Source organism: Paroedura picta, chromosome 4, assembly GCF_049243985.1.
Source record: "Paroedura picta isolate Pp20150507F chromosome 4, Ppicta_v3.0, whole genome shotgun sequence".
Lineage (NCBI taxonomy): Eukaryota > Metazoa > Chordata > Lepidosauria > Squamata > Gekkonidae > Paroedura > Paroedura picta.
The window spans coordinates 41,233,521-41,250,600 of NC_135372.1; the positions used below are offsets into that span (position 1 = coordinate 41,233,521).

The following is a 17,080-nucleotide window of genomic DNA, read 5'->3' on the forward strand; positions in this document are numbered from 1 at the left end:
TCAAGGAGCCTCAGAAGTGAGGTCAGCAGGACAGACTTCCCTGCCACACCTACAGAAGTGACATGTCTCTGGGAGGACTGGGGAGAGGAAGACAGGACATAGCTTAAGGCAGGAGTGGGCATGCAGAGTCTGCCCCCTCGCAGATGCAGAAGCCAAGAGATAACTTGCTCAAGGAGGGAGGTGGGAGAGCAATGAAAGCAGCTGATTCCCTACCTTGTGGATGAGTCCATTTAGGCAGGAGAGGAAAAGCAGACCCCTGCTTTGGGAATCCATGCATTTATTTAACATGTGGCATGTGTAGTGTGACCAAGGGAACCGAGGATCGTCTGGCATCCAGGCAAGGATCATTTGGAGGTGGTTTGCAGTTCCCTGCCTCTGCGTCCTGATCCCTACTGTTCCTTGGAGGAACCACCACCGCAATCCTTGGAGGTCTTTCATCCCAATACTAGCCAGGTGTGATAGGTGAATCCACCTATTACTCCAATGAGCCACAGAAACTAGATAAGACAAGTGTACACTCACTTTACACAAGGAGTGCATTTGCAAGTCAAGTTCTGGCATCTGCTGCAGTAACCAGACACAGGAAATAGAACAAAGAGTGGTTGCAGGCCAGGAAATCCTGGCTCCTCAAACTCTTGTTAGCCCCCCACGTGCTTGTAAACCTGCACCATTGTGTACAATATTCCGTGCTGCAGATAATTATTTGCTGTCTAAAGGATGAATTGGCCTTCAGGCATTGCAAACAGAATGCAAACTGCTTTGGAATTGAGCCAGAATGGATCATGACAGCTATAAGCCCCAAGCGCGTGTTGCTCAGAAGAGCAAAGTTGTCTGTCAAGTATGGAAATTGAGAAGGCCTTGCCTCTTTCATAGCAGCTGTGTCTTCCTTAGAATACGTCCTCTTTTTTTAGCAATTTTAAGTGCTTTTAAAACAGCTGAAATCTGCTTAACAGCCGACACTAATTTTTTTTGTAAACTGCTTTGAGCATCTCAGGCCCAGTGTACCTTTGAGACTATTACCTTCTTGGTACCCTGTTATTGTCTCTGTGATCTGCTCCCACCACACGAGTTCCTGCAGAAAGGGCAGAAAAAAAATGCATTCTGAAATGCTAGGAAACTTTTTCCACCTTGAGCCAGTTCACTGATGTCCCAAGTTTTGAGCCCCTTTCAGAAGCATTGAACCCCCTGCCTTTGGGGCCTTTTATCATTGTCACTGGATTAGATTTCAGTCCAGTTTTGTTTTGCTTGTAGTGCCCCTTAGCCTGCCTCTTTGCAGTAAATCCAAATAAGGGTGGCAGTTTTGAGCACTGGAGTCTGGCTAGATGTACACAATCTATGGAAAGGAAAAGGCGCATACACTAACATGCCATGTGCTTTCCTAGACTGCTGATCAGCTGCTGGCTCGGGCAGATGCTGCCAAAGCTCTGGCCGAAGAAGCGGCCAGGAAGGGGAACAACACCCTCCAGGAGGCCAGGGACATTCTTGGCAATCTGAAAGGTAGGTGGCGTGGCTTCCTGTTGTGTAATCAGGGTGCTTTAGAGTAGCCTCTTCTCCCTGACGTAATATTTCTCTTCTGTGGAGGAAACTCATTCATGAGAGCTTCTGCTTGAAATTTGAAGCTTCTTGTTTGGCCACGTTTGGAAACTGGGCACTGGGATAGATGAGCTTCTGGCCCGACCCAATGTGGCTCTCTTGCTTTTCCAGATTTTGACAAGCGTGTCAATGATAACAAAACAGCGGCCGAGGATGCCTTGAAAAAGATCCCTGCCATCACCCAGACCATTGCAGAGGCCAACAACAAGACACGGCAAGCTGAGCTGGCACTGGGCAACGCAGCCGCCGATGCCCGGGAAGCAAAGAACAGAGCCGACGATGCTGAGAAAATTGCTAATTCTGTACAGAAAGTGAGTCAAACAAGGGATCTGGGGCTGCGGTAGGTGTCAGGTCCCCATCAGCTTTTCCAATGAACACACTCATATATTATCAAAAGCAGGTTATTGAAGTTGCAATATGAAGCTCATGATTATTCTTGTTGAAACTGATTTGATAAGCAATACTATGACCCCAGTAGTCCCTACCCCCAACAGACCTAAACATGCTCCAGTAGAAGAAGGCGTGGCTCCCCTTATTCCCCAAGGCAAAGGCGGGCTCTTCCATTCTCAGAGAAAGCACACAGAGTAGCCTTGCCCCCAGGTGCACGTTACATCCTTCATGCCAAGCTGGCCAAGGCCAAGCTCACCCAATAATATCCAGTCTCCCTTCCTCCCCCGTGCCTACCCTCCCATAAGGAGTTTAGCAATTAGACTACACAGGCTAAGCAAAACAATAAAAATGGTTACCAGCGGATTGAGTTTTCTCAAGCTTGCTGCCTCTCCCTTTGCAAACGACCATACATTAATCGCTGGCGTTGGGACTGACAGGCTATTATTAACACTTCATCAATACCATACAAATAACAATCCCAAACGACCAGGGCAGGAGGCTGGCAAACAGGCAGAGGCTGACTGTGTGAAGAGTAGAGCACTCAGTTTGTGTACAGGAGGACTCTGGTGCAATCCCTGATATTTCCAGATAGAGGGTCTTAGATTTAGGGGGGTAGAATCTCTGCTGCAGGCTTTGGATAGCTGTTGCCAGCGAGAGCAGGCCATAGTTCGATGGAGGAAAACTTCTGTTCTTTGTGGCCAGTTTATTAACTTGTTAGGATTCTCTCCCCCCCCCCCCCAATCTTAGAATGCTGCGACAACGAAGGCCGATGCTGACAAGACCTTCTCGACCGTCACCGATCTGGACAAGGAAATGGACGACATGTTGCAGCAGCTGCACGAAGCCGAGGAAGAGCTGAGGAAGAAACAGGAGAGTGCAGACCAAGATATGATGATGGCGGGAATGGTAAGACTTGAGGGGGGGGGAGAGGGTCAAGCTTCATTTGTGCTGACCCTTTAGCGTTTCCTCCAATGCAAGTCACATTGCATGTTTTCTGTATGCGTGTGAAAGGCCAGCTCATATTGATTTATTTTATCATATACACGGTATGTGTGTGTGTAATGTAGCCAGTGTCTCAAACCGAGGATTCTGGGGCATGGAAGAGACCCTTTCTCCAACAAAACTCCAACATGATCCCGTGGGATGTTAAGGAAAGCAGTCTTTATTAGAGGATCCGCAGAGCAGAACACGCAGAGCTAGATACAAGATTGACAGAGACAAGAAACCATGATCTCCCCAGACTTATATAGGTCAGGGGGGTCAGGCAAGAACAGGGGTTCACCCAGGGGGAGGCCTTTGATCTTTTAGGCATGAACTCTCGAGACATCTAGTCTCCTTCCCCTGATGGCGAATGGCCCACAGCTGGCTGTTTTGTGTAGTCCCAGTAAGGGGGAATGGGCATATGTGTTAGCTTGTTGTAAACCACAGATGAAAGGGAACCAAGAGTGCATGGGTGGGGAGGAGGGTTGAAGCAGGGGTCAAACTGATCCAACTACGCCCTAACCCAGCCTTCCTCAGCCACCCAGGAGACGGGATATGACAACCAGGAGATCTGAGGATTGTCTGGCTGCTAGGCAGGAGATGTTCCAAAGAGGTTTGCCATCGCCTACCCTTCCATCATGGCCATGATATTCCTTGGAAGTCGCCCTTCCAAGTTGCCCTTCCAGGGCCATCCCTCCTAAGCATCCGAGATCTGGTGGGGTTGGGCTTGCCTGGGCAATCCAGGTTGGGTCCCAGCACTTATCCCTTTCAAAAAAGAAAATGAGCAGCACAACGCTGCAGACGGCAGTCCCTCTTCATTCCGGAAACATTTTAGTCTCTCTTCTTCCCCCTCGCCTGTTGTCTTCCTGCCAAAACGGCACAGGAGGGAATGCTCTGCCTAATGAGATCAGGGCCCTGCCGGACCTCAAATAGTTCTGCGGGGCCTGCAAGACAGAGCTGTCCCGCCAGGCCTACAGCTGAGGCTTTGAAATAACAGCCAACTTGTTGGCCTCCTTGCCCAAAATCTGCCTGATCCATATCGTATGCCTTCTCCTGTGAGGAGGAGGCAGCTTTTAGGTAAACTAGTTTTAATTGCTAATGGTTTAACTTCAGAATTTTAAAATGTCGACTTTTTAATATGTTTATGGAATCTGTGTTTTTATTGGACGCGATCTGCCCCAAGCCTTCTGGGAAGGGCAGAATCCAAATATAAAAATAATTAAGTAAATAAGGATGCAGTAGAGTCCGAGGCCGATTCTGCACATGCTGACGATGGCCAAACATCTGTGGAAACATCCGTGGCTAAACACAGATTCAAACAAGTTTTTATTTTGAAAAAATTCAAAATCATCTGTACCTTTCCGTTTGGCAAAATCATCTGTACCTTTCACGTCAGGCATGGACGTGATAACTGGACTCACACAGTTTGCCCTTTGATTCCACAGGCATCTCAAGCTGCTCAGGAAGCGGAAGACAATGCAAGGAAAGCCAAGAACTCTGTGAACGGCTTGCTCAATATGATTAATGACCTTCTTGCGAAATTAGGTATGCATCCTCTTCTTAGGTTACTGAGTTACTGTGGAGTTCTGCACCTCTCAGTCCGAGAGCTGCAGTAGTCAGGCTACTGATTCTCTGTTATCTTTTCCTTCCTTCTTCTCACTGATGGGTCTGCCTTATTCTCTGTTAACGTAGGGCCAAATTGTATCTTCCAGTGACTGCCCAGAATTTGGTGGTGCTGATCGCCACACATAGTGGTAGCACCAAAGAACACAGTGAATTGAAGCTAAAATTGCAAAATACGGATAAGCACCACACTGTAAACAAAATAAGCAGATATTCTAAATCCAAACCATCATTACAAGAGCCCAAATGCCATATGCAAGTACAGATAATGTGTATCCATGTTTTTACAAGTGATGTGTGTATCTCTAGCATGGTGTGAGAGCGGCAGCCTACAAACTGGAGAACCAGGTTTGATTCCCTCCTCCCACATACAGCCAGCTGGGGGTTGACCTTGGGCCAGTCATAGTTCTATCAGAGCTTTCTCAGCCTCACCTACTTCACAGGGGATCTGTTGTGGGGAGATGAAGGGAAGGCGATTGTAAGCCTTTGAGATTGATTTGTCAACCTGATTCCACAGTGGCCAACCAGATGGCCTAGAAAACCAACAAGCACAGCATGAAGGTCAAGGTGGTATTCTCCCAGCAACAGAAAGGAGGTTCATTCCTTTTTAAAACCATCTAAGTTAATTCCTTATCCATAACATCCTCTGGAAGTAAAACCCACAAGTTAATCACTATTATGAAGAAGGAAACTTCCTTTAATTTGTCTTTAATCTGCTGCCCATTTACTTGGTGGGGGACAGTTCACTCTGCACATTCTCCATCCTGTGCATAATTTTATAAACTACTATCACGTTCCCCCTTGGGTTTTTTTCCAAATTAGAGGCACCAAGTTTTCCTCATAAACACAGTTCTCCAGCTTTCAGTTGCACTGTTCTCCAGCATTTTCAGTCTCTCTGATATCTTTGTAAAGAGAAGCAGTGACCAACACTGTACCCAGGAGAACCAGTGGGGGGTAGAAGAAGAAGAGTTGGTTTTTATATCCTGCTTTTCACTACTCAAAGTAATCTAATTGCCTTCCATTCCTCTCCTCACAATAGACACCCTGTGAGGTAGGTGGGGCTGAGAGAGCTCTGAGAAAAACTGCTCTGTGAGAACAGCTCTAACAGGACTGGGACTAGCCCAAGGTCACCAAGCTGGTTGCATGCAGGGGAGGAGCGGGGAATCAAACCCGGCTCTCCAGATAAGAAGCCACTACTCTTAACCACTGCACCGAGCTGTCTCTCTTAGTGTAGTGATTTAAGATATTAGGCAAAGACATTGGGAGACACAGGTTCAAATTTCCACATCGCCAAAAAGCTCACAGAGGGACTTACTGTCTTATCCTGTCAAGTCTGATTGTACATCTGGAGCGAGGATAAAAGCAGTCTTTGCATCTCATCCATACAACAGCTAATGAGATGGGCCCATGTTGCAGAAGCAGTGAGTGTCCCTCCTGAATGTTGGCAGCATACAAAAGTCAACAAACAATTGGTTCCCTAGAAAATATGTTGTTGTTGTTATGTGCGAAGTCGTGTCCGACCCATCGCGACCCCATGGACAATGATCTTCCAGGCCTTCCTGTCCTCTACCATTCCCCGGAGTCCATTTAAGTTTGCACCTACTGCTTCAGTGACTCCATCCAGCCACCTCATTCTCTGTCGTCCCCTTCTTCTTTTGCCCTCGATCGCTCCCAGCATTAGGCTCTTCTCCAGGGAGTCCTTCCTTCTCATGAGGTGGCCAAAGTATTTGAGTTTCATCTTTAGGATCTGGCCTTCTAAAGAGCAGTCAGGGTTGATCTCCTCTAGGACTGACCGGTTTGTTCGCCTTGCAGTCCAAGGGACTCACAAGAGTCTTCTCCAGCACCAGAGTTCAAAAGCCTCAATTCTTTGACGCTCGGCCTTCCTTATGGTCCAACTTTCGCAGCCATACATTGCAACTGGGAATACCATAGCCTTGACTAAACGCACTTTTGTTGGCAGGGTGATGTCTCTGCTTTTTAGGATGCTGTCTAGATTTGCCATAGCTTTCCTCCCCATGAGCAAGCGTCTTTTAATTTCTTTGCTGCAGTCCCCATCTGCAGTGATCTTGGAGCCGAGGAAAATAAAATCTGTCACTACCTCCATTTCTTCCCCATCTATTTGCCAGGAATTGAGAGGGCCGGATGCCATGATCTTTGTTTTCTTGATGTTGAGTTTCAAGCCAACTTTTGCACTCTCCTCCTTCACCCGTTTCAACAGGCTCTTTAGTTCCTCTTCACTTTCTGCCATTAGAGTGGTATCATCTGCATATCTGAGGTTGTTGATATTTCTCCCTGCAATCTTGATCCCAATTTGTGACTCCTCTAATCCCGCATTTCTCATGATGTGCTCTGCATACAAGTTAAATAGGCAAGGCGACAGTATACAGCCTTGCCAAACTCCTTTCTCAATTTTGAACCAGTTAGTGATTCCATGTTCAGTTCTCACTGTTGCTTCTTGACCTGCATATAAATTTCTCAAGAGACAAATAAGATGCTCTGGTATTCCCATCTCTTTAAGAACTTGCCACAATTTGTTGTGCTCCACACAATCAAAGGCTTTAGCATAGTCAATGAAGCAGAAGTAGACGTTCTTCTGGTACTCCCTAGCTTTCTCCATGATCCAGCGTATGTTGGCAATTTGATCTCTAGTTCCTCTGCCTCTTCGAAATCCTGCCTGTACTTCTGGAAGTTCTCGGTCCACATATTGCTGGAGCCTAGCTTGTAGGATTTTGAGCATAACTTTGCTAGCATGAGAAATTAGTGCAATGGTGCGGTAGTTTGAACATTCTTTGGCATTGCCCTTCTTTGGGATTGGAATGTAAACTGACCTTTTCCAATCCTGTGGCCATTGTTGAGTTTTCCAAATTTGCTGGCATATTGAGTGTAGCACTTTTACTGCATCGTCTTTTAAGATTTTGAATAGTTCAACTGGAATGCTGTCACCACCACTAGCTTTATTGTTGCTCAGACTTCCTAAGGTCCATTTGACTTCACATTCCAGGATGTCTGGCTCCAGGTCAGTAACTACCCCACTGTGGTCATCAGGGATGTTAAGCTCGCTCTTGTATAGTTGTTCTGTATAATTTTGCCACCTTTGTTTAATCTCTTCTGCTTCTGTGAGGTCCCTACCATTTTGGTCCCTTATCATACCCAACTTTGCATGAAACGTTCTCTTCATATCTCCAGTTTTCTTGAAAAGATCTCTGGTCCTCCCCATTCTATTGTTTTCTTCTATTTGTTTGCACTGTTCATTTAAGAAGGCATTCTTATCTCTTCTAGCTTTTCTCTGGAATTCTGCATTCAATTGGGTGTATCTTTCTCTTTCTCCCTTGCCTTTCACTTCCCTTCTTGGCTATTATTAAAGCTTCCTCAGACAGCCATTTTGATTTCTTGCATTTCTTTTTCTTTGGGATGGTTTTAGTTGCTACCTCTTGTACAATGTTGCGAACCTCAGTCCATAGTTCTTCAGGCACTCTGTCTATCAGATCTAATTCCTTAAATCTATTTGTCACCTCTACTGTGTATTCGTCGGGGATATGATTTAGTTCATACCTGAGTGGCCTAGTGCTTTCCCCTACTTTCTTCAATTTAAGCCTAAATTTTGCAACAAGAAGCTCATGATCTGAACCACAATCAGCTCCTGGTCTTGTTTTTATTGACTGGATAGAACTTTTCCATCTTTGGCTGCAGAGCACATAGTCAATCTGATTTCTGTGTTGACCGTCTGGTGATGTCCATGTGTAGAGTCGTCTCTTGGGTTGTTGGAAAAGAGTGTTTGCTATGACCATTGTATTCTCTTGACAAAATTCTACCAGCCTGTGCCCTGCTTCATTTTGTACTCCAAGGCCAAACTTGCCTGTTATCCCGGTTATCTTTTGGCTTCCTACTTTAGCATTCCAATCTCCCATGATGATAAGCACATCATTTTTTGGCGTTGCTTCTAGAAGGTGTTGTAGGGCTTCATAGAACTGATCAACTTCATCCTCTTCAGCAGCAGTGGTTGGGGCATAGACCTGGATCACTGTGATGTTGAATGGTTTGCCCTGGATTCTAACTGAGATCATTCTGTCATTTTGGGGATTGTATCCCAAGACTGCTTTTCCTACTCTCTTATTGATTATGAAGGCTACTCCATTTCTTCTGCAAGATTCTTGTCCACAGTAGTATACCTGATGGTCATCTGAATTAAATTCACCCATTCCTGTCCATTTTAGTTCACTGATTCCTAAAATGTCGATGTTCAGTCTTGTCATTTCTTGTTTGACCACGTCCAGCTTACCTTGATTCATGGATCTGACGTTCCAGGTTCCTATGGAATAAAAATCTTTACAGCATCGGACTGTCTTTTCGCCACCAGTTACTTCCACAACTGAGCGTCCTTTCGGCTTTGGCCCAGTCGCTTCATTCATTCTCGCGCTACTCGTACTAGCCGTCTGCTCATCCCCAGTAGCATATTGGACACCTTCCGACCTGAGGGGCTCATATTCCGGCGTCATATCGTTATGCCTATTGGAACTGTCCATAGAGTTTTCATGGCAAAGATACTGGAGTGGTTTGCCATTTCCTTCTCCAGTGGATCACCTTTTGTCAGAGCTCTCAGCTATGACCTGTCCGTCTTGGGTGGCCCTGCACGGTATAGCTCATAGCTTCACTGAACTACGCAAGCCCCCTTGCCACAACAAGGCAGCGATCCTTGAAGGGGGCTAGAAAATATAGAGAATGAAAAATTATTTTTTCATGTTGTAGTTTGTATTGCCTTGCCCAAAGACACTTCTCTGCAAATATCGTATGCCGCGCCTGTTCTAAAGCAGCCCAAATGAATGTTGAATGATCGCCAAGTCCTAACAGTGCTAATACTTTAAAACTTTACTGTAAATAGTTCTTAAGTGCCTGCTTCAGGAAGCTTTGGACTGGGCACAGTTTGAGGGTGGATGGCAGTGCCCATATTGAGTCACATTTTTACAAATTATTTGGATCTCAAGTTAAAACTTTGGAATTAAACATTTCAGGGGGATTGTTTCCTGGCTAGAGCTGGTTTTTATACGACAGAATGGCAGGAGTGCCAAGGGATGTATTTAAATCCACTTGCTTTCCATTTTGTATTGCTTTCTAATGGAAATTCTGTTCTGTCAGAATAAAATCAGAGTCCAGTAGCACGTTTGAGACCAAGAAAGATTTATTCAAGGCGTGAGCTTTTGAGTGTAGTCTGAGGAAGAGTGCTTGCACTCGAAAGCTCACGCCCTGAATAAATCTTTGTTGGTCTCAAAGGTGCCACTGGACTCTGATTTTGTTGTGCTACTTCAGACCACCACGGCTGCCCAATTGAATCTATTGTTCTGTCAGAAATAAGCATCACTTGCTCAAAATGCCATTCTCATTTTTCTGTGTCGTTTGCCTTGCAGGGGATCTAGAGACGGTTGACTTGAGTAAACTGGAGGACATAGAACGTACCTTAAACACTGCCCAGAACCAAATGAGGGACAACGATCTGGACAGAAAAGTATCTGATCTAGAGAAGGCCGCTGAGAAGCAGGCCAGCGCTATTGACGAGTATAACAGAGACATTGACACCATCTTGAAAGACATTGCTAATCTAGAGGACATCAAGAGCACCTTGCCAACGGGCTGCTTTAACACCCCGTACATTGAGAAACCCTAAGGCTATGCGAAGGGCAGGGGGGGAATCCCCTCGGTGACTGGTGGAGCAGTTATTTGGCCGTGGAGTGCCTTAATTCTTAAAATTACCTTCTTCAGGACCCTCACCACATTTCCCAGTGCAGCTCTCCGTAGTTGTTTCCCAATGCAAGATGGGGAGGGGGGGGGCACACTTCTGAATGAAAAGCAAATTTAAGAATCAGTCTTCAGGGCGTCAAAAGGGCTTTGAGACGACCATATGTAGGTTTTTCTGCTCGAACACACTCCACTTGATTTCTCTTTTTCAGAAAGGACTCCCCTTTTAATTTACGCAGTGATGTGAAATATTCTGGACTGTTGTACTGAACTGTAGAAGTGGCCACGGGAAACGGTGTACAGCTGGGTCGCAAGCAAGCTTGTTTTCTTCATTCCCTTCTCTCCTGTATCTCCCTCACCCCCTTCTACCCCCACTCATTCTGTGTTCTTTTATTCTATGAAGGAAAAGGTTTTGGCTACCAAAGTGTTTAGTAATAATGGCCAGTATAGTCCCCTCTTTGTAAGAAGCAGCAATGGCCTTCATAATACACACGTTAAAAACAGAAGAGCATGAAAAGCCAGCCATATCTATAAATCTATAAAAATAATTGGCCAATAAAATTACCATTTTTGGTAGCCAGTTGCCATTTTTGCTTAGAACCTTTCTAACGTGCAATATATATATGTCCCATTTCTGAGACTTGGTTTCTCAGAAACAGCATTTGGGGAGCCCAGGGGAGGGAGTGGTGCGGTAGGTCTCCACGGTGCTATATCTTAGCCTTTGGCCTGTGAGCACAAAGACAGACATTTGAGTCCCTCCAGATGTCACCAGCCTGTCCCTGGGAAGCTCTTATAGTCCATGGACAAGTGGATTAATGTGAAGAGATTCTCTCTTTAAATCAGACCTTTAAAAAAAAAGAAATCAGCCATTCCAGAGAGAACTTTTGCTTCTAGACTGCCTGTGAACTTTGAAGTCAACATACTCTTCTAAGTGTAGAAAACAGGCCAAGAAGTTTTCCTGGTCCTCTCTTCCCCTGAAGTTGGCTGGTGTTTGTTTTTTTAAACCACAGCAGGCTTATCTTTTTGCCTGATGGGAGAGAAATTCTAACATACAATTGGTCCAGTTTTTCTGGGAAAGGAACACCAGGCCTAGTTCTAAGGATTAACAATTCCCTAGACTTTGCAGTATTTACGAATTTGAGCTGTTTTGCTGCTCAGCATGCATTTCTGCCTTCCTCTTGGTCCTTTCCACATTAGCTTATCTCCCTAGTAGGGAGAAGACGGCTCTGTTCTTTCTCCTCGCCCATTTGAGTCATGAACGGGAGGAAATGACCCGCCTCTGGTTTCTTCATTCATGTGATCTGATGCTTCCACCCCACCCCCTTGTCTTATTGAAATCCATGTATACCTGCCCTCAAAACACTATGCAACTTTGTACGTTTGCGTAGAGGGGAAGAAATTTATTATCTGACACACACTGGTGCTATTAATTATTTCAAATTTATATTTTTGTGTGAATGTGGGTATTTTTTTGTGTTTTTTAAATCATGATTATAGTGTGAGGAAAAGTCTTTTCCCCTCCCCTAATTCCTCCATGTAAATAGGCTTGGTTTTGTTGCTAGAGTGGCACTGTTCTTCTCTATGCTGTCTCTTAACCATCACAGTACATGCATTCTGTCCTTATTACTCCTGGGGGGGTGGGGAGGTGTCAGGTATTTCCCCTACTCAGCCTCCTTACTACTTTGCACACGAAGGTATTGGCAGTTAACAGTATTGTTAACTGCCAACATCAGTCAGTTTCCTTGTGTACTGAGGCAACAAGGTACCAATTGTTTGTGTCTTCTTTGTAAAACCAGCTTGGATGCCCAGAAGATCGAGAGGGCGCTCCCTTGTGCTGAACTAACATTCACAGGGCCTGTTCACTCAATACTTGGCATTCCAGGATTCTACCCGAGGTGTGATCAGGGATTAAGCTTCAGGTTTACGTGGTCTTTCCCCTTCACTGTGAGTGGAAGTGAAATTGCAAAAAAGGGATCCGGCATTCAGATAAGGCCGGCTTTCTCCAGGACAAGATTTGACTCCAGCGGCACCTTTTAAGACTGACAAAGTTTTATTCAAGATATATATGAGCTTTCGTGTGTAAACACACTCAGATATAATATCTGAGGATGTGCATATTTGAAGTAGTTGCTTGCCCATGAAAGCTTATATCTGTTTCACATAATATATTTCTGGTAAGGCCTTGGAGGAGGAGCTGGTCTCATGGCTTAAGTGCCACTCAGCGCTTAACACCCTCTCAGGGTGGCTGTCCTGCCTCTGAGTGCTGCCTCCTCCAACTGGTTTGCCTTTTGGTCCAGCAGCCAGCCAGTCACCTTTCATCCCCCACCCCTGACCACACCCTCCTCCTCCTACTTCCCTCCGAGGTTCAGAGGCTGCAGATCTCAGCTGCATGAGAGCTGCCCCTGCCAGTGAGTTCCCTTCCCGGGGTCCTCCAGCCTGCAGCCTTTCCAGGTTCGAGGGTGGGGAGGGGAGGCTATCTGCAGATCTTCCACCCTGCCTGTTGTATTCCTAAATGCAACAGGCTTTGCCTCTAGTCTTGACTAAAACTTTGTTGGTCGTTGTGCTGCTTCAGACCAGCAGGGCTTATCTATTTTCAAGGTTTTTTCCAGTTCACTTCCAACCTTTCCACCACCTGTGATGAGGGGAACAGTGGAAAGTACATGCAAGCCTGAGGCCCATTTTCAACATAGTCCTGAGGGGCAAAGTATTGCCTGCCTAGGCTCTCTGTCTCTGGTTTACCAAGGCTGGCTCGGATCCAATGGAATATTTGGGCATACAGAAAGGCTTCCAGCCACGGAATGTGATTTTCTCACCTTCCCCCTCGCCTGTAGCTTCAAATGCCCTCCAAATGTTGTTCTTGGAGGACAGGAAATCCCCCAGCAGCAACATTTGGGACAGAAATGGGAAGGTGAAAGCAAAACCTCTTCCATCCAAGGGATCCAAGCCATTATGTTTGAACAGGTTTCATTTTATGAATTGTTGTAGATTTTTTGCTGGGCCTGTGGGCAGCTGTATCCTTGGGCTATAGTTCTCACTGTGATGGTAAACCTGTGACTGAGCAACAGTGCTTTCAGGCTGACACAATTTGACCCAGTGTGGCATGACGGTTAGAGTGTTGGACTAATAACCTGGATGGAAATCTCAGCAATGTAATTCACTGAGTGACCTTGGGGCCACTAACACAGTCTGCCAAACCTACCTCACAGGGTTGTTGTGAGGCGAAAACGGAAGGGTGGAGAATTAGATACGGTGCTCGTAGTTCCTTGGAGAAAACAGAAGGGTCAAAATTCTGAGGTGCCCTCCATGGTAAAGTAGATGTCAGACCCAAAGGTTTTAGCTTAGTCTTCTTGAACTGCTAGTTTTCTTTGGTCAAGGAGGACCTTTCGGTCCTGTGAGGCCCCCCCGTGCGGTCTCAAACACTACAGCCCAGACACAGGTTTCCACACCTCAACAAAGAAAGCTGTTCCTACAGGCCCAGTACCCAAGTCTCTCGTTGCAGAACAGTGGCCTCGTCTGCCTGTACTGTGTGTGGGGAAGGCTCTCTTTCCAACCATGGAGGGCTACCACTTTTCCAGGGCCAGGGGAGTGATATGGACCTGATCTTTCTCTCCTTCCTCTAACCCAAATGTCTTCTCAACAGTTTACATGAAACCAGCCTTCCTGCATACAACCCTGAAGCCGTTTCCTGGAAATAACCTTTCGTTACGGCACGTCACAACTCAACCCACCAGTATTTTTCATCTGGCCGAGCCAGTCAGATGACTGTATCGCCTCTCCATCCCAGCCAATGGATGAGAACACTTGCTTTTTTGCCTGCTTCCGGCCTTAAAGTTCCCTGCCTTCCTTAGTATTTTCCCCTTCTTCTCTTTTTTCTTCTTCTGAGAAACTGGTTTTAACAGATTTTTTTTATTTTTAAATAAATAAATAAAAGACCTTTATAAGAATCCTCTTAATTACAAATACTGTGCTAACAGCCATTATCACACTTGTTAGAGGTCCAAGTTATTTCTTTTACGTAACAAAAAATGACACAACCTCTGCTCACAGAGACACACACCCAGGTGCTACAGCAGACACCCCTTTGAAGAGTTCCCCTCTCACTTGACTTTCATTTTTGACTGTGAGCACACCTCCATATGTGCCTTTACTCCCTTTATTTTTTTTTTTTGCCTTAAATCTGTGGTCTTGCTGTCTGGGGGCAGTGAATGGCAACAACAAATGCAACACTTGGCAGTTTTTATGTATAAAACAGTATTTCTTATTTATAATAAAGTCTGGATATTTGTAACCCCTTATAATGCTGCTTTGTTGAGAGTTTACTGGGAGAGGAGAGATCAGTTATTGACACCCTCTGTTCATATGGAATAGTTCTCTTCAAGGCCAGAGGTTCCCAGCCTAGTTGATCCTGTGGAAACATGAATTTTGAGAGATGAATACGTGCCACTACAGAGTTTCCCAGGAGTTAACTTTACTTGCATTTCCTGTTGTAGCCAGGATTGTGTTGGTGGGGAACGAAGGAGGCAAAATTGTGTTTGTGTATGTGTGTGGGGAGGGGAAATGGAGCCAGGGAAGTTCTATCCTGAATCCTGTTGTAGCTGGTTATGTTAATTCAGTCTAACGGGCTCAACATCTGTAGCAATATACACACTGGATCTGCTACAGCCAGATAGGGACTCAGTGCTCCTTCCAGTGTAGCTTAAGCCTCTGTTCAAATGTTAAATTCTGCCTGAAGATTCAATTAGAGAACCCCTACACCTGTGACTTGTTTTAAAATTCTGCTGTTCTAAATCTTGAACCCTTCAGAACTTAGCTTTCTAAATACCTCCACTGTACCTAACATCAAGAAATGGTGGGGACTGACCTAAAAAATCTGTAACATTCTCTAAACTCAGTTTTACAATGTAGCTTTTGATTCCTTTTTAAGGGTTGTATTAATGGCCGGTTTTCTGAAGGAACAATGTTCTAGCACAGTGGACAAAAGTTAGAACAAACCTACTGGGAATTTTCTAAGTTTATAGAGAACAAAACCTACAGTTTTAAATAGCTCAGACGTTAGACTTCTTCCTAAAATATTTTACCCTTGATTTAGCTTTTGCTATGGGAAGGCTTTACATGGATAACTGGAGCCTTTTGCTTTTTATATTTTTCATGTTCCTTTCTTAGGGCACTTTGTCATTATGGTTCCCAAGTTCTGCCATGGAGGCTCGGAGTCTGATTCTTGTGCTCTCCTCCAGGTCAAAGACCCAGACTTCTGGATCCAGTAGCCCATTCCTGAGACTTTTCTGTTTACAAAATTCAGACATTGTGTTAATGTGTGTGTGATATCAAGGAATCAACATGTGGTCTTTGAAGGTTTTCTTCTGGACAATCCGTGCATGTCCAAATTGTGAATCCCATGCTCTTCAGAAGCGAGGTGCATGGATCTTTCCCACATTCTTCTCTCTTTAGAAGCCCTTTTCCGTTCCAGATCTGACTTTCCTGACTGAAGCAGCATAAAGGGCAATGTTGCCCCTTTTCCTGCTCCACCATAGCTACTTGACCTGCGTGGCTGCCCATATGATTTCTGTGATCCTGGGAATAAATTTTCTCAAGGTCAGAAACAACTGCAAGGGAAAGGAGGAAGATCTGTGACTGTTGGCAACCTTCCACCACTGGATCTAATCCACTGTTGTATGGAAATGCGGAAACCAGCGGGTGATTCCTGTACATACCTACAGTGTGAGCAGAGGGAAGATAAATCCACCAGCACTGCAATGCATAAAGCGGCCCTTTGTGACACAAAATTATGGGCAGCCGTTGATGCAGCAAAGGAGCTCCACGATAGCTATTTTTCCACGGATTCATCTCATTGTGCTTTTTGGATTATTTTGTGTGGTGGTGGTAGTGTGCATCTCATGCTGCAGTGGCAGAATAGGCTAAATTGACGGAAATTAATTCCCACCTCACTGATGAAATGCTTAAAGTGAACCCGTATCAGTCCAAGGATAGAGAATGAAGTAAATTTCATGCTTCCCAAATTATCTGGATTCCAGAGGAAGAGGGGAGAAATGTTATTTTTGAGAAGCCAACCTCCAGCAGCGTGGTCTGTTTCTGGTTTTTATTAATTGCGAGGGTTTTTTTTAAATATCAGAGGACTGAACGAGCGAGTAGTCATGCTAATTTAGCAGCAAATTTTGGGATAGCCAGCCAATAGAAGGGTACCTTCGGAGGTTGGTTTGCACATTACCGAGGGTACCTCAGCATTCAGTTAGAATGACACCACAGTCTTTAAATACAATTATTCAGAAGTAAGTGAGTCATTTTAATGCAACCCACTTTGAGATCACTGGATTTTGGCTATGCCTACGCTACAAGTTTACAGCAGGTGGGTGTTGAGTATGTTACAGCATGTGCTTCATGTGATGCTTCATTTGGTTATGGGAGCTTCAAGCAGCAATATTTTGAAGAACAACAAATTGTCCCACTGAGGTATGAAAGGTGAAACTACAGTGTGTGAGCATGTAGGTATGGCAGGATTGATGACTTTTACGCACATTACTGAATCCTAAATGGCTTTTCTTCCCAGTTCTCTTAATTGTTTTGTGCATTCCCGTTATTTAAGAAGAGCTGGTGTTTTTGTATTCCTCTTTTTACTAACTGAAGGAATCTGCAGATGGTTTACAATCGCCTACCCTTCCTTTCTCCACAACGGACACCCTGTGATGTAGGTGAGTTTGAGAACTCTGAGAGAACTGTGACTGGCCCAGGATGACCTGGGTGGCTG

General features: G+C 45.1%; 1 protein-coding gene across 1 annotated transcript in view; it reads left to right on the forward strand.

Moving 5' to 3' along the window:
* LAMC1 (laminin subunit gamma 1) overlaps nucleotides 1-14,615 on the forward strand; it is a 148,505-nt gene extending 133,890 nt beyond the window's left edge. The window contains exons 24-28 of the mRNA XM_077332612.1: nucleotides 1,383-1,497; nucleotides 1,705-1,904; nucleotides 2,731-2,889; nucleotides 4,410-4,509; nucleotides 9,990-14,615. Of these exons, the coding sequence (XP_077188727.1) occupies nucleotides 1,383-1,497; nucleotides 1,705-1,904; nucleotides 2,731-2,889; nucleotides 4,410-4,509; nucleotides 9,990-10,246 (831 nt within the window). The 3' untranslated portion in view covers nucleotides 10,247-14,615. The remainder of the gene's footprint in view (nucleotides 1-1,382; nucleotides 1,498-1,704; nucleotides 1,905-2,730; nucleotides 2,890-4,409; nucleotides 4,510-9,989) is intronic.
* Nucleotides 14,616-17,080: the final 2,465 nt, after the last annotated feature.